This window comes from Caretta caretta, chromosome 17 (genome assembly GCF_965140235.1).
Source record: "Caretta caretta isolate rCarCar2 chromosome 17, rCarCar1.hap1, whole genome shotgun sequence".
In the NCBI taxonomy this organism is placed as follows: Eukaryota; Metazoa; Chordata; order Testudines; family Cheloniidae; genus Caretta; species Caretta caretta.
The window spans coordinates 3307367-3329081 of NC_134222.1; the positions used below are offsets into that span (position 1 = coordinate 3307367).

Genomic DNA, 21715 nt, shown 5'->3' on the forward strand with positions numbered 1-21715 from the left:
TTCTGTCCACAGAACTGGCAGCATGTGCCTCGGTTTTCCAGAACCCTGTTTCCTACTCTGAGAGGCTTGCAGTTTCCTTGTCCTTGGAAGCACTGCTGTTGATCTCTGTGTCTAAACTGACCAGCTGAACTGCAGTGCATTCACACCTTCAGTAATTCCAGGTACAGTATGTCTGGGAAGTGCATTTACCCTGGAGCTGCCAGAGCTACCACGTACATCCTGGCCATCCACTGCAAACGCCATAGAGAGGCAGCAGTGAAATGGTTAATGTAGACAAACAGGTCTGCTTCTAGGCCCAACTCTAGCTCTATCACTCTCGTAATGTGACATAGCAATGGAATGGCTAGGGGCTTTGACTTTCAAGAGGAGGCATTGCTCTATACCTTGGCTGCAGTGATTGATTTAGAATTGTAATTTCTCTCCCATCTAGCAGACTTAATTTCCTCTCCTGCCCCTTCCTGATATTACCTTTCTGCTGTGAAAAGAGTGTTGACAAAGCATAGCTCATGCACAGTTCCTGGAGCTCACTGTCAGGTGCGTTAGAACTCCTGAGTTTGTGCAGTGCCTAGAATATTGGGCCAATCCTGTTCAGTGCATGGAACATCCACTAAAGTCTGTCCTATTGTCAGTGAGCTGCCAGGGCAGACTTCCAGCTTTCTTTCCTTCCTTCCAGGTGGAGAAGGAATGTGGTCAGCTGAAGGAACTGTATGACCGACAGGCTGAACAGCTGAGCAGAAACAGCCTGAAGCTGCAGGAGAAAACTTCTGAGAATGAGTCTGAGATCAAAAACCTGAAGGAGACCATCTTTGAGCTGGAGGACCAGGTGGAGCAGCAACGTGCTATCAAACTGCACAACAACCAGCTCATCAGTGAACTGGAGAGTAGGTGGAGCAGGCCCAGAGCCAAGGCTGAGGCATATACTCGAGCAGTGTGGGGAAGGGAGGGTGTCTAGTAATTCCCACTTTGATCAGTCTCATCAATGTAGACTGCAGTCTTCACAGGGCAGGGACTTGCTTCGTTTATTGTGTGTAAAACATTACATGTACGCGTGGCGCTGTAGAAATAATAGTAATGAAAATCTCCAAACGCTCTATCCTTCAGCTGAATGGAATATTGCCCATATCTAGATGTTGGCTTTTAAACTAGGTTTATTGTCTTTCTTTGTAAAGTATTTTGATATCTGGTGATATGGGCTATATAAGAGCTAGGAGGTGGTGGTGTTATGGGAATGGAAAAATGCCACCTGCTGGCATGAGTTGCACATCTCACTTTCTAAACTTTTTACCTAGAGTTGGGCACCCCAGTGAATATGTGATGTGTATACAGTCCTATAAGCTTCCATATCTGGGACAAAGCCCAGAACATGGCTATTCAATTTAAGGCTGTTTCTGACTGTTAAATCCACTGTCTCATAGACAAAAGAGTTTGGTTCAGTAATGGGTTTTACCATGGGCATCATCAAGGGTGCTGATTCCCTCTCCCTCACCCACTCTTCACCCTGGGCATCGTGTCTCTAATAGTTTTTCCCATCTTGACTATTTGCAGGTAATGTGATGAAGCTAGAAGAGCACAAACTGGATCTGGAGAGGCAGCTGAAGGGTCTGACTAAACAGATAAAGGTGATGGTCAGATTCCTCAGCGTTTTCACCTGACTGCTGGCTTTGGGCCAAACACCACATTTCATTTCAAAAGACCCATCTGCCAGCTCTCAAAATATCTTGAAAAAAGGCCTCTCCCACTCCCCCATTCACTCTCAGAGGAGTTTAACTTTCTCTTTGCCTGAGAGGGAAAGTACAATCCAGGCTGCTCTGATAGCAGTGTTACTGCTAGGCTGGGCAGCACGTGGCAATACAGTTATTGTTTAGAGGCATCAGCCTCTTTGCAGATGCCATAAGCCTCTGCCAGACCAGGGTTAATAAGCCCACGTCTATATCTGATGCAGGCCTGTATGCAGTGATGTGCTGCCACAATCTTAACAACGGGTTCCCTCCTCTCCCCACGAGGGGGTTGTTGCCCACCCCTGCCCCATCGACCCCCCTTCCCTGTCCCCTGACTGCCCCCAGAACTGGGCAGGAGGGTCTTGTGGGCCACCATAGTGGGTGCCCACCCCACCCCTAAGAGCCAGAGGCACCTGCCGGGGGGCGATGTGGGGAGTCCCGGCAGTGCTTACCTGGGGCAGCTCCCAGGAAGAATCCGGCAGGTTCCTCTGGCTCCTAGGGGCAGGGGAGTGTAGCTAGGGGGGGAGCAGGGGGAGCGGCTGCTCCCCCCACTGATCACATCAAAAGTGGTGCCTTAGGTGCCAACTCCCTGGGTGCTCCGGGGCTGGAGTACCCATGGGGAAAATTTGGTGGATGCAGAGCACTCACTGGCAGCTCCCCGCACCCAGCCCCAGCTCACCTCCGCTCCGCCTCCTCCCCGAACGCACTGCCCTGCTCTGCTTCTCCGCGCCCTTTCCCGCAAATCAGCTGTTCGGTGGGAAGCCGGGGAGAGCAGAGAAGCAGGCCGCAGCTTCACACTCAGGCCAAGCGTGGCGGAGGTGAGCTGGGGCGGGGACTGGTTCCCCTGCGCACCCCCCCCCCCGGGTTACGTGCTGCGGCGTGGGTGGCCCTCCTCGCGCCCCCCCACCCCCATCCCAGCTCACCTCCGCCTCCCTGGGCCTGAGTGGGAAGCGGCCGCCTGCTTCTCAGCCTGCCCTGGCTTCCCGTGCGAACAGCTGATTGGCGGGAAGCCGGCGTGGGGGCCGAGAAGCAGAGCGGGGCGGTGCGTTCAGGGGAGGAGGCAGAGGCCGAGCGGAGGTGAGGTGAGCTGGGGCCGGGTGCGGGGTGGGGAGCTGCCGGTGGGTGCTCTGCACCCACCAAATTTTCCCCTTGGGTGCTCCAGGGCTGGAGCACCTGTGGAGTCGGCGCCTAAGGCACCACTTTTGGCCTGTTAAATTTCGAAGCCCTTTTAGAACCGGTTGTCCCTCACAGAACAACCGGTTCTAAAAGGGCTTCGAAATTTAACAACCGGTTCTAGCGAACCGGTGCGAACCGGCTCCAGCTCAACAGTGCCTCTACGTCCACGTGAAGCAACATTTAAGAGGCCCAGAAGATCTGCCTGTTACATTAGCATCTAAGAAACACATATACTACAAGCAAGTAATAATCCTTGGCACCTAGGTAGCATGTTACATTTCAAAGCTATGTACAAATATTAACTAATATACAGAGAAGAGTTTTTAAATAACTCTGCTACTGACCATCACAACAGGCAAAGGCCATTTGCTGCTGCTGATAGAACAAACTTGCTAAAGTTCTGTTACTGACCTAAAGATGACGTGTTTCTGTCCAAGTGTCTGTATTCCATATAAAAAACCATCCCAGGCCATCAGTCCACATGCAGATGTCCTACTGACATCACTAGGACATTTATGTTGAGATATGGTCCTTCGTCTCCAGCTGTGATTTCCAGAGTAAATATATGCACAAACCAAAGATGCTGGAACTGCCAACTTCACCTGATACCTTAATATCAGAGCATATCCTTTCTGCTTTATTCAATTCCTTTCTCCTCAAAGAAGGGGAAGCAGGTGTGGCAGACAATGAGGGAGCTGAGGAATAGGATGAGTTTCTTGTAATTTGCAGTGGTTTAGTCCAGGTCTCCAGGACACTTGTGCTTCTTTCTCCATGAACTTCCCCTGCTTTGGGATGGCCAGTGCTGTATAGCTGATGATGGGACATGAAGCAGAAAGGAGCTCATCTTTCCACAGCAATATCTGCTCTCTAGAGCTATTGCAGCCCTAAGATTGTTAGATAAGTGGATAATGGTAATAAGTACTCTGATTTCCTTTTTAGATGGAAAAGGTAATACAAATTAGTGTCAGTTCTTTTTTTGGCAATCCTGTCATTACCAAATGGCACATATCTACTGCGACCTCAGTGTCATCATGAAACTCTGACATGCCACAAAAGTCATCAGTGATCACTGATAAAGTGATTTCCAATGTGTGATGTGTCCATCTCTAGTAGGGACATTCCTACTCAGCCCATATTTGTACTTGCCCTTTCTAGGAAGATACAGAGGAGTGGAGGCGTTTTCAAGCTGACCTGCAGACTGCAGTGGTGGTGGCCAATGATATCAAGTGTGAGGCTCAGCAGGAGCTGCGGGTGGTGAAGAGGAAGCTCCAGGAGGAAGAGGAGAAAAGTGCCAAGCTGCAGAAGGAGCTGGAGGAACTGCAGGGCAGCAGCAGGTCAGTCGCTCACAAGGGCCGGGTCCTTGTCTCTATGGCAGCAAATGTGCATGCAGACGGTGCTTTGCCTCTAACTTTGCATTGACCCAGATGCGTATGTTGTCTGTTTTTAATCCCTCTGGTGGGTTTTGTCTTCTTTTAAGTTGTCTCTGGTTTTGTCTTTGTCGGGTGCTCTCCAGTTCCCTGAACTGGGCCATGAGTGCAGGCTTTGTAAGGGTTACCTAATGACTAGATGCCCTAAGGTTTGCTGTTGTTTGTGTGGATGACAATGATCTTTATACACAGATGAGTAGGATTAAATAAAGTGGTCACCAGTATTTATCCTGCAGCTTTGTCCTTTGGACTCTGTTGTGCAGTGTATTATTGCCTCCATAACTGACTGCACAGTTGGGTTAAGCCTCTTGCTGTTTTGCAATGACCCTAGGATGGCTCAACATATCTCATGGGATAAGCTGAAAATTAGCTACCTATGTTGAGATGAGAACCTGGGTTGCACTGTTGTGGGCAAAAATAGGGACTTGCTGGACCTTTGTGTTCTGCAAGTCCAGGACATACTGACTGAATGGTTGATGAGAATATTGGGAAATCCTCACCCTGGGCAGCAAGCCCTTGATTGGGATCCCCTCTCCTGACCCCCAGTTTTGAGCTTAGTGGAATGATCTGAGGCTGATCCCTCTGTGAAAGTTAAAATTAGTTCTGGGTGAAATGTTATGTTGTGAGAACATTTAGGGTACAGTTGGGATAGTCTGAGGGGCTTCAGTGTTGCTAGATTCAAGTTAGTCCTTCACCCCAACCCTTGGATTATCACATGCACTTTAAAATAATCGAGAGAGATGCCATGTGTTCTGTGAGCAGTATACACTGTGCTCACTCTGGAAGAGGCAACCACTTTGCACGTAAGGGCCAGGTGTGAGTTATACAGTAGGAGTTGGAACCAACTCAGGGCATTGTATCAGGGTCTTCATGCAGTGCAAGATATTTTGTGAAGCATCTTTCATTCCAAAAAGTTTTATAGTGCTAACTAGTACAATTACAGAACTGAACTGAAGGAACGTTGGAAATGAAAGGGTATAGGAAAGAGGGCTGAGATTTATAAAGAGGGTAGTACCACATGCTCCTAATGCACTGGCACAGGCAGATTCAGAGCTGCAGAGGTTATATCTGTACAGAGCCAATGAAAAGAAAGCTGCACAGCTAACGGAGGTAGAGAAGGAAGTCACTTACCAAAAATGTATACCAGGTTTTCCCTGCTTCCCTACACCTCCACTGAATCTCTCTTCCCCAATAAGTCCATGTAAACTGAATGTGGCAGCCATTGGAATACAGTGAGTTCTGCCAGTTCTTTCAGGGGTAATGCAGTAAAGCTTGTACTGCTCATATTGTCCTGATATTTACCATGCAATAGCTTCCGGAGTTGCCATTGCACAGAGGAGATGGGATGCGAGTGGCGAGGGATCAGGGCTGGCTTTGTTGGGGAGGGTGAATCACAATTCCTGCCTTACATGGGCAGAAATGTTTTTTAAAAGAATGTGTTTAAGTTCCAAGTTCAGTAATGGGGTCCCTGATATGTGTGGAATGAAAAGCTACCAGCGAAAAAAATTTTAAAACAAAAGGAAGACAATCAAATTATCAGCCAAGATTCTCTGTGCTCTGTGTTTTCATTGCTAGTGTTAATGGCATCACAGATGCTGAGAGCAGGATGAGGAGCATAGCTCCCAGTTAAAGCTGGGTGAACAACTAATGTTTCAGTTCTCTGGAAGTTCTGAACAATGAAACAAAACATAAAACCAAAAAAACCCAGTTTCACTTTCACCAAAACAGAAAATTGATAAGTAGATCTCAACCAAAATTGTTATCAGATGAAATGTTCCGAAGCACTAGATTCACAGAATAGAGGAGAAAGAGATGGTGATGGTGGTGCTGTGTTCCTTATTGCCTTTAGCTCAATGGTAAGGGCACTCCCTTGGCCTGCGGGGGCCTGGGTTCAATTCCTCCTTCTGCCTGATATGAAGCAGGCTTTTGAATTTAGATCTCCCCCATTGCAAGGGAGTGTCCTAACCACTGGACTGTGGGATATTCTGGGGCTGGTCTCTCTCAGGCCTAATCTACACTTAAAATTTAGGCTGACATAGCTAAATCCCTGAGGGGTATGAAAAACTCCACTTCCTGATTGATGTAGTTATGCCAACCCTGACCCCGAGGGTAGACACAGCTAGGTGTCAATGCTTTTGTAGAGCTAGCTACTGTCGCTCAGGGAAGTGGGCCTACGCCAGTGGGAAAAACCCTTCCATCAGCACGGGCTGAGTCTACTATGGGGTTATGTCCGCATAACTCTGGCGCTGAAGGCATGCCGCTATACTCTCTCGCATGCTGATGCTGTTGTACTTTAATAGTCAGGACCAGAGAGGGAGAGTGAGAATCTCTCTGTACCTGGTTTTTATGGCACTCACCTGGGAGATGAGTGGCTCAAGTTCCTGCTCCAGTGACTATTGGATCATTTATACACAACAGTTTCAACAAGAGAGACCAAGGAGACCAGCGGTTCGGGCACTCTCTCCTGCAGAGCAGGAGACCCAAGTTCAGATCCCTGTTCCACATCAGGCAGAGTGAGCAACTGAACCTGGGTCCTCCGTATCCTAGCTGAGTGCCCTAACCGCTGGGCCAAAGCTTATAAGGTGGGCACTGCCCCACCACTTCCTCTTCCTCCTCCTCTGGCTGTTTCTGGAATGGTGTCTAAGGCCCCAAAATGAACATTTTGGCCAAAAACTATTTAGTGAATTCTTATCATATTTGCGAATAGTTTCAGATCAACTGAAACTGTATTTCTTAGTGAATAAACTATTTGATAAATTCTACCAGCTTTCCTCCCTGGCCTACTTTAGACCTTAGTCTTGTTGTAACCGTGAGAGTCAAAGGAGGTCATGGAGGTACAGAGTCTTTCAGTTCCCATCTAAAGAAAAAAGTACTTTGAACGCAAAGGTAGGGTAGGGAAGGCTTGTTGGTTTCAGAAGTAGGCTGTTATCTCCCACGGATTTGGAATGTGGCTGCATTGTTATAGCTCTCAGGGTGAGGTGTATCAGAGCCTCAGTCAAGTATGCTCCTGTTAAAACCAGATCCCTGTAATTCATACATGCAAACATTTCCAGGAGGAGAGAGCGAGACAGGCTACCATGCCTGCTGTGGGAAAGATAGGAGCTTCCAGACAAGGCAGGAAAAGAAATTTGAGTCTAAGCCAATTCCCCAATTACATGCTTTTAATTAAGAAGTCAATTCTGTGGTATGCTTCATATATATATATATATATATATGGCTCTGTCTGTTCGCCTCTCTGTCTGTCTAGCTTCCTTGTTGTACTACTTTGGACATGAAACCTGAAATACATTCTGCAGTGGACAACGTAAATTTTCTTCAAAGGGCAGGTGCCAAGCTGCGATTCATATCTTCACTAGTGAAAGTTTCTGCATCTGTTACCCTCTTGGTGTAATAGATTTGAATGGGGATTACTCAGTGTCCCAGCATAGGTTGTTCTAGTCAGAATTGCAACACTGAATGGCATGTAGGAGCCAGAGAAGCCATTCTAAATCGGATCCTAAAACAGCTGGCAGTGAAATTTTAAAACATGTACTGACTCTTTATTAAACCAGTCCCTGAAGTCTGTGGGTCTACTGCTGCGAACTGGTGTTACATCCCAATTACCCTCACATTCCTTTGGCCACTGTCCATATCCAGCAACGCATCCTCTTTTACCTGAAATTCGTGGGGTGAACTCAGTATTGCTCCAGTCAAAGTCCCCAAGGGCCACTGGCCAGAACGGACACTGAATTCTATTCCATGAAGTGACTTGTAACACATGCTAGGCACTAGCAGAACCAGACTGGAGCATGTGACACGTTAACAAGATCTATAAAATATCTCTCACGTTAGTTAATGCTGAGCAGCTGTGCATTAAGCAGAATGTCAGACGATCCCCTGTGAAAGTTTCCTGTCTGATTTTAAGCTCCATTGGAGAAATGCACCTTCCAAAGAGTTTGGTGCTCAAAGGTTTTTTTGACAGTGTTGGAACCCACATCATAAACCAAACTGAAGCCAATTTACCTCCTAAGAGATCCTGGTCGTTTTAGTATTTGCCTGTGGCTGCCTGAGTTCCTCACTCCAGCTGAGTTTGGTTTCACCTTTACATTTTTCTAATCAGACAAAGTCATTTTTGGTTCAGGAACAGCCAAAGAACTTGCAGAAAATGCCCTGATGGGGTCATCAGAGTCCATCTGAATGAAGGTAAGAGCCTCTCAAAGGCGTCTTTAACACAGAGTAACTGTCTAATTCTGTGATTAAGAATGCTGGGAGGTGGGAAGGGCTTGACAATACTAAGGCAAAGAAATGGGGTGTGGAAGGGAGAAGTTCACTTAATACCCTGACCTGAAATAAATCTTAGTACTTGTCCTAAGAAATACCAACTGAAACATACAAGTCATAGGTTTGGATTGGAACCTTTTCTGACATTCTAAATGCAGATTAATAGTTTTTCTCAGGCATAAAAAACACAAGTTTTACAATACACTGTTGTACAACTCTCTCTCATCCACTCAGAATGTCAGTTAGTGAAGGTCTAACTTCTGTTAGCTGCTTTATAATCAGAAATGTCAGCAATGGAAAAGACCTGCTAGATTGAATCCATAACACTCACAAAGGAAGCAAGGTGCTGTAGGAAGTACCTGAAGCCTGGTCTACACTAAGGGGGCGGGGGATTGATCTAAGATACGCAACTTCAAAGTTGACATATCTTAGATTGACTTAAAATCACTTACTTCGCGTCCTCACGGCGTGGGATCGACGGCCGCCGCTCACCCGTCAACTCCGCTTCTGCCTCTCACCCTGGTGGAGTTTGGAGTCCACGGCAGAGCAATCTGGGATCGATTTATCGCATCTACACTAGACATGATAAATCGATCCCCAATAGATCAATCACTACCTGCCGATCCGGTGGGTAGTGTAGATGTGGCCTTAGTTTAGTGCGGCCTGATTGACCTCCATACACACTGACATATTCTAGGCCTGGTCTGTTAATGCTGTGGCTAGCAGCAGTGTAGGGGTGAGACATCATTCTCTTCATCATGTTGGTGAAGTTACCCTGCCAGCCCACATGTCCTGCTGCCTGCACAATGGGGGGATGATACCATATGCCTCAAACCAATCCCATGGGGGAAACCTTTGGGCCAAGAGGACTATTCTGAAGACCAAACAGTTATTCCCACAATTAAAAGAGCCACTTTCTAGAACAAAAGAGATCTAATTAAGTGACTGAAAGGCAGGTGAAACTGAGAATCCTGTTCTCTCCCACTAATTTGCTTCTACCCTTCCTCCTGTAGCCATGTCTCAAGTGCCACAGCATGGCAGTGTTAAATGCACGATCTCCTGGAATTAAGCTTGTAATCTATGTGCATTAAACCTAATGTCAGTGTGTATGTGCTGATGTGCTGCTCCTTTGTGCCTGTGTTTTGCAGCTGTTCTGTCTTACAGAGGTTTGCTCAGATCACTCTGCTCTCACTTAAAATGAGAGAACAGGGAATTTCGGATGGGGCCAGGTTGAGCTGTTTAGTATACTCAGCTGCTCTCCAAGTATTTTGGGGCCAAAATGAGATTATATCCCAGTCTTTTTGGTGTAAGAAACCTGAGGCCAGGTCCACCCTATAAACTGACATTGATATAACTGCATCGCTTAGGGGGTGTGAAAAATCCACACCCCTGAGCGACGTAGCTATGCCAACATAGCACTGTCTCCACTGGGGGTTATACCAATGGGAGGGCTTCTCCCGTCGACATGGCTACTGCGTCTCAAGGAGGTGGATTATCTGCACTGCCAGGAGAAGCTCTCCTGTCTGCATAGTAGCAGCTTCACTGAAGCGCTAAAGTGGTGCAGCTGCAATGTTTTAAGTGTAGACCTGCCCAGAAACAGAAGCCCTGACTGGAACAGAGACATTGCAGTGCCTGGGCAAGTTCCCGTACACAACTTGACTCAACAACGCAAACTGATTAGTAAAGGGAAAGCCAGGGAAATTCTCACATACACACCCTTTAAAATATGTTCCCTGGCTCTGAATGTTTCATTCCTTCAGCCAGGGGATGCATTTTTTGCAGTATCGTTAGCTAATCATGTCCTTGTGCAATATTTATCTTTATGTGATTCCTAAGATTAAGCAGATTCAAGAACTTTCTGTGACTTCCCGTTCATCTCCAGAATTTCACAGCTAAAGCACTGATTAATAGAAAGCAAGAGCGGTGAGACAAACTGACCCTTCTCCCTAATGGGTATGCATCCCAGGGGCAAAGACAGCAGTTCATTGTGGTAGCTATCCCACTGTGCAACTGGCCACTGGGTGCTTTGGGAAGGGTTTGCAATGCCTCATTGGGCAGGCACAGAGTCACATGATGCAATTTTCCCAGTCCCATTGTTCCATGGGCATCCTACTGTATTGCCAGCTGCTTTTCAACTGAAATGTCGGGGGAGAGCGTGACAGGGAGTGTGTGTTTTTGGGGACAGAGTGTGTGTCAGCAAGCTGTCTTGGAAGTTCAGACAGCGGCAGGAAGCAACCAGTCCTGGGGGAAGGGGAAACCCCAACATCAGGCCCCGCCTCCCTCTCTGGGCTCTCTGCACAGCTATATATATCTACATAGAGAGCTCTCTCTCTCACTCACACACACACACACACGCATGAGCATTGAGCATTCCACGTTAATAGTTTGCTTTGTGTCCCAGAGAAGATCAGCACAGCTGTCAGAAACGGTGCTTTGAAAGGGGCGGGGCGCTTGTCTCCAGTTCAAAACAATGAGCAGAGCTGTCACTAGAGGCATTGTGAGACCGCTCCGGAGGCCAATTACAGAACAGAAAGCAATCAAATGTCTACACTGGCAATAGAGCACTGGAACCTCTGCGCAAATAGCCTTACGGCTCTTGTCAAGGTGGGTTTTTTTACAGAGCTGCAACTCAGGAGTTTCTGCGCACAAAGTGGCTTGGAAGTGTGTATGCGTCTGCAGTTTGAGCGGACAAAGCTGCTTCACTGCGCAGAAACTTGCCAGTGTAGACCAGCCCTAACTTTTCTTTGTTTGATGCTCTGATCAATGCCCCAAGTCAGTAGTATCCTAAGTGAGCAGTGGGTGTATGTGTGGCAGTGCATAGAGGACATTACCTCCTCCTCAGTTTTCTGCACCATTTATCCTGTTCCGCCCCAAAGGAGATCTTTCCTACACCAGCATCTGTGCATTGAAGGAGACTGCATGAGGGGAAATGCCATAGAGTATACCTGGTGGAGGGGCAGTCTCTTGAATGCCATATGGAAACTCAGTCTCTGCTAAGGAGGTAGTTGTAAGTTTGGTCCCAAACACATAATCAGTGCTCTGGCTGCTCCTTTGTTTAGTGGCAATGGGATGGTTTGGGTAAAACACTTACAACTGCACTTTTGAACTGTTGTATTGTTTTATATAACTCCTCCCCCATGTTTGTTTCTGTCTCCGCAGGTGCCCAATCTCTGCCAGTTAGCACAGTCCTGGAGAGATGCAAAGCCAGGCCTGATCTTGCCATGACAGGGACACCTCAGACAATGCCTTCAGCCTGAAAAGGGAAGTTTCAATTGGAAAAAGCACCTCAATCCAAAGAGCCAGATTATTACTTCCCTCAAAAAGCCCAGAGCACTACAAAGTGTGAATGCAATTCAGATACACCTTTCCCCATGAGCAGTAGCCTGACCCAAAGGAGCCTGGCCCTTTGATTTCAACAGGCTGCTCTCTTTTGAAGAATCTTTGAGGTGGAAACAGCTTTGAATCCATTTAAACCAATTGAAAAGAAATCTTAGAAACCAAAACTCTTGGGATTGATCACAGGGATTTGGGGACTGAACCTATCCATTGACTGTAGTGGGGGGTGGCTGCTTTTGCAATCATACATTTAAAAGTTTTGTAAAAAAGAGTTGTGTGTGGGTGTAGAGAGACAGGGTAAGTGAGGCCTGGTCTACACTGGGGAGTGGGATTGATCTAAGGTACGCAACCTCAGCTATGTGAATAACATAGCTGAAGTCGACGTACTTAGATCTACTTACCGTGGTGTCTTCACTGCGGTAAGTCAATGGCTGATGCTCTCCTGTCGACTTCATCTGCACCCTTCGCCCTGGTGGAGTATCAGAGTCGATGGGAGAGCACTCAACAGTCGATTTATCGTGTCTAGAATAGAGGCGATAAATTGATCCCCGCTGGATCGATTGCTGCCCATCTATCCGGTGGATAATGTAGACAAGCCCTGAGGTAATAGCTTTTCTAAGGGCATGGCTACACTGGAAACTTCAAAGCACTCCCGCGGCAGCGCTTTGAAGTGCAAGTGTGGTCGCGCACAAGCGCTGGGAGACAGCTGTCCCAGTGCTCCTGGTACTCCACCTCCACGAGGGGATTAGCGCCGAGGGCTGGGAGAGAGCTCTCCCAGTGCTCCTGGTACTCCACCTCCACGAGGGGATTAGCGCCGAGGGCTGGGAGAGAGCTCTCCCAGCGCTCCTGGTACTCCACCTCCACGAGGGGATCAGCGCCGAGGGCTGGGAGACAGCTCTCCCAGCGCTCCTGGTACTCCACCTCCGCGAGGGGATTAGCGCCGAGGGCTGGGAGAGAGCTCTCCCAGTGCTCCTGGTACTCCACCTCCGCGAGGGGATTAGCGCCGAGGGCTGGGAGAGAGCTCTCCCAGTGCTCCTGGTACTCCACTTCCACGAGGGGATTAGCACCGAGGGCTGGGAGACAGCTCTCCCAGCGCTCCTGGTACTCCACCTCCGCGAGGGGATTAGCGCCGAGGGCCTGGAGAGAGCTCTCCCAGCTCTCCTGGTACTCCACCTCCGCGAGGGGATCAGCGCCGAGGGCTGGGAGAGAGCTCTCCCAGCGCTCCTGGTACTCCACCTCCGCGAGGGGATTAGCGCCGAGGGCTGGGAGAGAGCTCTCCCAGCGCTCCTGGTACTCCACCTCCGCGAGGGGATCAGCGCCGAGGGCTGGGAGAGAGCTCTCCCAGCGCTCCTGGTACTCCACCTCCGCGAGGGGATCTGCGCCGAGGGCTGGGAGAGAGCTCTCCCAGCGCTCCTGGTACTCCACCTCCGCGAAAGGATTAGCTCCCAGCGCTCTGAGCCTGTCCACACTAGCACTTTAAAGCGCTCTGACTTGCTGCGCTCAGGGGGGTGATTTTTCACAGCCCTGAGCCAGCAAGTTAGAGTGCTATAAAACGTTAAAGCGGCAAAGAGTCCTATGGCACCTTATAGACTAACAGACATATTGGAGCATAAGCTTTTGTGGGTGAATACTTCACATGCATCCGCCGAAGTGGGTATTCCCCCACGAAAGCTTATGCTCCAATGCGTCTGTTAGTCTGTAAAAAGAAAAGGAGTACTTGTGGCACCTTAGAGACTAACCAATTTATTTGAGCTGTTACCAGCAGGACAATGGGGTGGGAGGAGGTATTGTTTCATATTCTCTATGTATATATAAAGTCTGCTGCAGTTTCCACGGTATGCATCTGATGATGTGAGCTGTAGCTCACGAAAGCTCATGCTCAAATAAATTGGTTAGTCTCTAAGATGCCACAAGTACTCCTTTTCTTTTTGCGAATACAGACTAACACAGCTGTTACTCTGAAACCTGTTAGTCTGTAAGATGCCACAGGACTCTCTGCCACTTTTACAGATCCAGACTAACACGGCTACCTGTCTGATACATAAAATGTAAGTGTAGCCAAGCTCTTAGACCAACTTCAGCTGATGGGAGAGACAAGCTTTCGAGCTACTGACAGCTCTTCTTTAGATCTGGGAAAGGTACTTGGGGGTTGTCTACACTTGAAATGCTACTGTGGTTCTCCTGTCAGTGTAGTTAATCCACTTCCTGGAAAGGCAGTAGCTAGGTTCTCTACACCAGTGGTTAAGTCACCTTACCTATCGCACTCAGGGGGGTGGATTTTTCAGACCCCTGAGTGACCATAGCTGGATCGACTTAACTTTTTGAGTGTAGACCTGACCTCAGAATGCTGCAGTTAAACAGGAGGTGGAACAGATTGTTTAGGGTAAGTCGTTAACACATGTTTTAAGGGACCATTCAAAGCGAAGTGACCAGTTAACACTTCTGCTGTCAAAGGACAAAAAAGGAGGATAGGTGGGTTGTACTAAGCCATATATCCAGTGTCTTTGAGCATGGCTACACTTGCAGATGTAGAGAGCTTTGAGTTAAACCAGCCTTCGGAGCGCAGTAGGGAAAGCGCTGCCGTCTGTCCACACTGACAGCTTCAAGCGCACTGGTGTGGCCACACTTGCGACGGCATTGGGCGCGATGCATTATGGGCAGCTATCTCAGCATGCAAGTGACTGCAATGTGCTTTTCAAATGGGGGGTGGAGTGTGACAGGGAGTGTGTTATGTGTATGTGGGGGGGGGAGAGTGGGGTTTTGGGGGGCTGAGAGCATGTCAGCATGCTGTCTTGTAAGTTCAGACAGCAGCAGACCCCTTCCTCCCCCCCCCGACCCCCCGTCTCTCTCTCTCTCTCTCTCACACAGCATTCCACACTCATGGTTGCTTTGTTTCGGAGCAGATAAGCATGCTGGCTGTCAGAAACAGAGCTTTCAAAGGGCGTATCCGCATTCCTACAGTGATTCAAAAACAATGACAACAGTGGCCACTTGACTTAAGGGTATTATGGGACATTTCCGGAGGCTGATCAGAGTGCAGTAATGCAACACCTCGTCCACACTGGCGCCACAGTGCTCCAGCGGGGGCGCAGCAAACGTTATTCCACTTGCCGAGGTGGAGACCAGCAGCGCTGTAGCCGTGGAGTCAGAGCGCTCTACGTGCCTTGCCACTGCGGACGGTTAGCAAGCTAGTGCGCCCGGGGCTCCTTTATTGCGCTGTAACTCGCAAGTGTAGCCAAACCCTTTATTCAGTCCGTGTTTTTTAGTGTCTAGCCAAAATATGAATTTAAGCTCCCAGGCTCATCTTTTGAAGGTGATGTGCAGGTTTCCTTTAAAGATGAGAATTTAGAGGTCAGATATGGAGTGATTACTTTGTGAAAAGTGTTTGCCCACGGGTGATACAGTGTTTTTATCATTTTGTGTGTGGGTGTATAAGGGCTTGTCTACACTGGCACTTTACAGTGCGGTATCTTTCTTGCTCAGGACTGTGAAAAAACACACCCCTGAGCGCTGCAAGTTTCAGTGCTGTAACGTGCTAGTGTAGACAGTGCACCAGCGCTGGGAGCTATTCCCTCATGGAGGTGGGTTTTTAGGGCACTGGGAGGAGCTCTCTCCCAGCGCTATGCCACGACTACACAAGCCATGTTAAAGCTTTAACGTTGCCAGTGAAGATGTGCCCTAAGATGTAACATGTTATGCACACACATTATGTAATATATACAATTTTATATGCATATCTATTTTCTAATGATTCCAGGATTTGCATGTGGGTGTGAGAGTCAAGTGTAGATTACATATGAAGATTAGGTTGCTGCTTATTCAGTATAAACTGCCTGGGTGTTTGAGGTTTTGGATGCAGCATTGACAATGGCCTCACCGCTAGGTGGCAGCAACTGACTCGTGTGGCACAGAAGTCTGAAAGAAGCTGGCTGCAGCATATCCTCCTGTAGATTTCTATTCTGCCAGATCAGGTGCAGCCACATCCATGGGATAAAAATTAGCTGCTTGTCCTGGACTGCAAGCAGAGGGATCCGAAGGAAAACAACAGATGTTCCCCTAAAGGAAAGTCGTTCCCATCCTCTTAACTCAGGTGAAGTATATGGTCAGGAGAATTTGCTTGTGTCCTTCCTAACAACTGAAGACACTGGGAAAGCTTTCCTGGATACCAAGGAGAAACTAAGACAATCAGAGATCACTCCCTTGTGGGACTGGAAGTTCACATTTTGGCCCTATGGTCTCCACTCCTCCTTTGGTTGAGAAGATCTAGCAGGGCCATGGCTTCTGGGCAGCAGATTCTATGAATGCTAAGAGCTCTCATTACTTTGGCATGACCCATGCCACTGTGCCATGTTCCATGCCACTGTGCCATGTTACATAACTGTACGCACACTTGTGTTGCCTCTCTTTATTATCTGTGCTGGCGATTGTTCAATGTTTTTTTATATGTTTAAAAAAATACATGGAAGTGCAAAATAAATGTGTAATTGTCCAGAAGTGTCTGCTGCCTGCTCCTGGCCTCTTTTCTGTTCTGCGTATCAGCAGCTGTGTGTGCTTCTTCTTTGTCTCCCTTGCAACTGAGGAAGAGTCACGAGTCACTTTGTAACCACAATGCCAGGAACTGCAGCCACGGAAACCCTGAGATCTCTCAGGCAACAGAATAGTTACCCCCAACAGAGCTGCTCAGTCTTTTTCAAAAAGAAGGAACCGCGGGGTTCAGAAATGTACAAACAACACAGTCCCGCATTATTGCTGGTGCTTTCCCCAAACGTATGTAGCCTGCCTAGTCCCATAATCAACACACTAGCCACAGCAAGGTTGGCACCTTTCTGACTCGCTGTTATTCGTGTAATCCAGACCTGAAGAACAAACACAGTGATCAGCTGCTGCCAGTGAGCTTTCCTCTAATGCTTCAACTATCTCACCCTCCTGGGGAATCAAGTGAAGTGATGTAAAACTGCTCATGTTCTAACTCCCCCACAGCTGAATAGCTCTGGCTTCCTTCTGGAGCTGCTGCACTCCAGCGGTGATAACTGTGTATAACATTTCATCCCATGTTTTCAAGCAATGCAATAGCAGTAGGTTGCATTTTGTTTAAATTTCCTCCTCTCTGTGCAAGAGCTTAGTTAATATGGCTCAGACTATCCAACCAGTCTTTTGTAAATTAATGTTGTGCTCTGGGGGTTGTTGTTTGGCTCTTAAGCTATGGCTTGGCATTAATCATGCTGGGTCATGTTCTCATGCCATCTTTCTGAATTCGTTTGCTCTTGTGAGTTGCACTTCTACCTCCTTAAACTTAAAGACTTGAAAAGTCTGTGATTTCTGTTTGCCAACAACGGTTTGGAGTATTATTATTTATATTACTGTTTCGCCTAGCAGTCCCAGACATGGATCAGGACCCCATTGTGCTAGGCCCTGCACAAACACTGAACAAAAACACAATCCCTGCCCCAAAGATGCTACAGTCGAAGTGTAAGACAAGATGGATACAGGCGGATGGGGGAGTACAAGGAAACAATGAGACAGTATTGGTCAGCATGCTAGGCAATGGTCTCTGCACACCAACAGCCTAATAATTGTAGACATCCCTGGAAACGGGAGTTTTGAGGAGGGATCTGAAGAAAGGCAATGAAGTGTCTTTGTGGGTGTTTATACAGAGCTCTTTCCAAGCAGGAGGGGAGTGTGGGAGAAAGCACAAAGGTGCTTTTTGAAAATGTAACAAGTGAGGGATTGACGCTGACATCATAAACTAATCAGAGGGAGGAAATGACCTCTCCATACTGAATAAGAGATTATAGGAGCCTGTCTCTCTCTTTCTCTCCCCCCTCCTTTATTAATTTTGTTTTCAAAACTGAAAAGCAGTGAGCAAGTCAAACCAGGATGGCCTGGGTGACGTGGTTAGAGAAAGTCAGTCCCAAGTACGAAAATATCACCATGGTGAGATTTCCAGCTGGGGAGACCTCACCATCACAGCATGGTGATATTTAGTCATCCCAGAAACTTATTTCAGGGCATGTTTAGAGGCTAAGATCACAGAAAGTGTTCAAACAAAATCAGGCCAGGTGGCAGCTTAGATATTAGTGTCTCAGCATTTACCCAGTTGAAATGATAGTGTATCTGAGGTGTGATGTCTCAGCAAACTTCCTGGGATTTGAGCCTTGGGATAATGTATTTCATATTTAATCTCATTCTGGAAATGTTTATGCAACCAAAGATCCCCTGAGGTGAGCTAGTGAATGAGAACTTTAGCCCTGCTCTGACTTGCATCCCGATCCATGAGATAAGGCTTAGGCACGCCACTAGGGCTCTCCTGCTGATGGCCCTCACCCCTTAACATGTGTTCATCACTTCATATGTTTCCTTTTTCCTCTGGGTAGAATCTACAGCGAGCTCCCATAGCTCAGATGGGGCTTTGGCTCACTGAGCCATACCCTTGGCTTGGCTTTACCCTCAAGCTTTATTAACTTGCCCAGAGCTGTGTACACAAACTGCACAAACCTTACATTCTCTTTCTACCTTGGAGATCATGCAGGCACTGCATAATGGTCTCGTTCATTATTTCCTTACAGAGAAATGTATTGAAATGGTTGGTTGACCCATTCCTACTAGGCATCCTTCAGCGGAAGTCCATGCTTTCCCCCATGTTTCATTAGCTGCAGGACTCCTTTTAGCCTTTGTGTTTTCTTACAAATGAAGTCCAGATGCTGCTGTTGACTTGTTGGTGGTGTTTAATGAAGCCATGAGGAGCCTGGGGGTGGGAGAGCATTTAGGGCTAATCATCAAAACACTGGATCCCTCAGAGCTCAGTGAATCTCATCCAGCTTTTCCTTTCCTCCTCCTTGGATTAGTTGGAAAATGGAATGAAATGGCTTTTCTCAAGCCATCTGCCTCCGCAGGCTCCTCCTGGCTCGCAGGAAGCCTGAATGAATTAGCAAAGAAGTAGCCAGTGTCTGCTTACAGACAGCACCTCCTTGAGCATGGCCAGAAATAGAAGCATGAATCATTCTTTTTGGTGTCATTCATTGACACCCCCTAACTCCCTTGCATTTTGTAGAAACAACTCTGATGCCAAAAGGAAAATAAAATAAAAAGATTGACCCCTATTTTTAGCCCAGCAGGAATCGTGCAGCCCTGTAGGCACTTTCTCCAGGGAGTTCTGGCTCCATTCTTGTGCTGAATTCATAGCTCTTTTCTTGTTTGCATAGCTCTCTATTGCCAGCCCATTTCTTCAATGGGGGAAGCAGTGGTGCCCTGGGACCTGCAGATCAGTCTGCTTAGATTCAACAGCTAGTAAATCATGAAAACAATATAATAGAGACTCTGTTTGTAAATAACTGGCCTCAACCCTCTCAGCCAGCTTTGCTAAAATATAAGTTAGTTGTCTGAGGTCAAAGCTGGTCTGGGGGGTGGGGCTGCCAAGAATGTATAGTCAGCTCCTGGGCAACCCCCAATTAGATGAATAGATTATAAAACCAGAAGAGGCTATTTTTATCATCTAGTTTGGCCTCCTGCATAACACAAACCATAGGACTTCCTTGGATTAATTTCTGTTTCAAGTCCAATAGTTGTGGTTGAACTGAAGCGTATCTTTTAGAAAAACATCCAGTCTTGGTTTAAAATCTACAGTGATAGAGACTCTATCACAGCCATTGATAGGTTGTTCCAATAGGCAGTTACCCCCACTGTTTAAAAAACAAAAAAAGGAAAAATTATGTCTTTCTAGTCTGTCTAGCTTTAACTTCCAACCATTGGATTGTTATACCATTGTTATAACTGTGTCTGCTAGACTGAAGAGCCTTCTATTGTCATATTTCTGTACCCCATGTAGATGAACAAATCAACCTGTAACCTTCTCTTTGATAAGATAAGTAGATTGAGTTCCTTGAGTGTCTCACTATAAGGCACTTTAATCATTCTCTTGGCTATTCTCTGAACCCTCTCCAGTTTATCAACATCCTTTTGAATTGTGGACACTAGAACGGAACACAATTTTCCAGTAGCAGTCACACCAGTGGCAAACACAGAGGTAAAATAACCTCTTAACTCCTACTTAATATTCCCCTGTTTATATTTCCACGGATCACATTTTTCCTTTTAGCCACAGCATTGCACTGGTAGCTCATGTTCAGCTGATTATTGACCATGATTGCCAAGTCTTTCTCAGAGTCACTGCTTTTCAGGATACAGTTCCCCCATCCTGTAAGTACCAGCTTACCAAGTGATCCAGATTGCTCTATATCTCTGACCTGTCCTCTTCATTATTGACCATTCTCTCTGTCTTTGTGTCATCTGCAAGCTTTGTCAGTAATGATTTTGTTTTCTGTGAGGTCATTCGTAAAAGTGTCAAATAGTATAGGGCCAAGAACTGATCCGCACGGGACCTCTCTAGAAACATACCTACTTGAGGATGATTCCCAATTTACAATTACATTTTTGAGACATATCAGCCAGGTTTTAATACATTTAATGGTGATTTTGTTTTATTCTGGTTTCTTAATTAAAATATTGTCTGGTACAAAGTCACATGCCTTACAGAAGTATGTGTAGTATTACATCAACACTTTTACCTTTATGAACCAAACTTATAATCTCATCAAAAAAGACATCTATTTCCCATAATGCATGTTGATTGCCATTAATTATATTACACTCCTTTAATTCTTTATTAATCGAGTTCCATATCAGCCACTCCATTATGTTGCTAGTTTGAAAGAGGACTAGTTAATTGGCAACATTTCGGGGAATGGTATCTTTGGATGTACGTTGGGATCGTGGGGGTGAACAAGACAGAAAAGGACATATTTGTTGAAGGTTTTTCAGAAGGGGGCAGGGGGAGTTCAGTCCTGGGTCTTTAAGGCCTATGAAGCCCACCAGACATGGAGGTTGCTAGGCAGTTGCTAGGCCACAACAGCCTGATATCCTTTCCATATGGGAAGGACCCAAAATTATCATCTATAGGTGAGGATATGAGGACTCGAGAAAGGTAGTCATGAGTATAGAGCTTTCAACACAGGACTGAATGTCCGGAAATTCCAACTTTGTCACTGACTTACTGTGACCCAGGGCAAGTCACAACTTCTCTGTACCTTGGATTCCTTACCTGTGAATGGGGATGATATTTCTTGACCTCCTAGGGTGGGTTGTGAGGCTTATTGCTGTGTGCTTTGAAGAAGAAAAGAGCCTAAGCATTATTGTAATGGGAGAGTACATGATGGGGGCCTTACAGGAGACGGGACTTGTGCCTTCAGAAGTTGCTTTCTGTAGAGTGAATATTTTCTTGTGCTTCCTGTTGCCTCTGACTTTGTTCTGGTTTCTACTGTTCAGGCTGACAACTGAGGAGGTGAATTCTGTAGAAGCAGATACCACCAACCGCTGGCAAGGAGTCTATGTCAGCAGGGCATCACCCACTCCCTCAGAGTCTGCAGCTACTGTCAAGTCACTCATCAAGTCATTTGACTTGGGATGCTCAGGTACTCCTGTCCTGCACTCTGGGATAGGAGTAGTTTTCTTTTTTTCATTAAAATTTCAAATAGTTAAACTTCAGCTGGCAAGCAGCTAATTCTTGTGACATCCGCTGCCTCATCTTGCATCCCAGTGGATATTGGTTTTAGCAGTGCTACAGAACATAAGAACTGCCAGACTGGGTCAGACTAATGGTCCATCTAGCCCAGTATCCTGTCTTCCAACAGTGCCAGCTGCTTCAGAGGGAATGAACAGAACAGGATAATTTTGAGTGATTCATCCCCTGTTGTCCAGTCCCAGTTTCTGGCAGTTGGAGTTTTAAGGACACCCGGCACATGC

The 21715-nt window shown here is 46.9% G+C and overlaps 1 protein-coding gene across 10 annotated transcripts in view; it reads left to right on the top strand.

Annotated features, from left to right (window-relative positions):
* Nucleotides 1-21715, top strand: part of SPECC1 (sperm antigen with calponin homology and coiled-coil domains 1) — a 177473-nt gene that overhangs the window by 106373 nt on the left and 49385 nt on the right. For 4 of the 10 annotated variants that reach the window (XM_048823630.2, XM_048823632.2, XM_048823631.2 and 1 more), the window contains 4 exons: nt 674-881; nt 1546-1619; nt 4050-4228; nt 21239-21384. In XM_048823630.2, the coding sequence (XP_048679587.2) occupies nt 674-881; nt 1546-1619; nt 4050-4228; nt 21239-21384 (607 nt within the window). Of the gene's footprint in view, nt 1-673; nt 882-1545; nt 1620-4049; nt 4229-7568; nt 8397-8420; nt 8504-10982; nt 11186-11740; nt 16415-21238; nt 21385-21715 lie in introns of those variants that run through there. The other 6 variants (XR_012665382.1, XR_012665383.1, XM_075120950.1 and 3 more) reach the window with 6 other exon arrangements.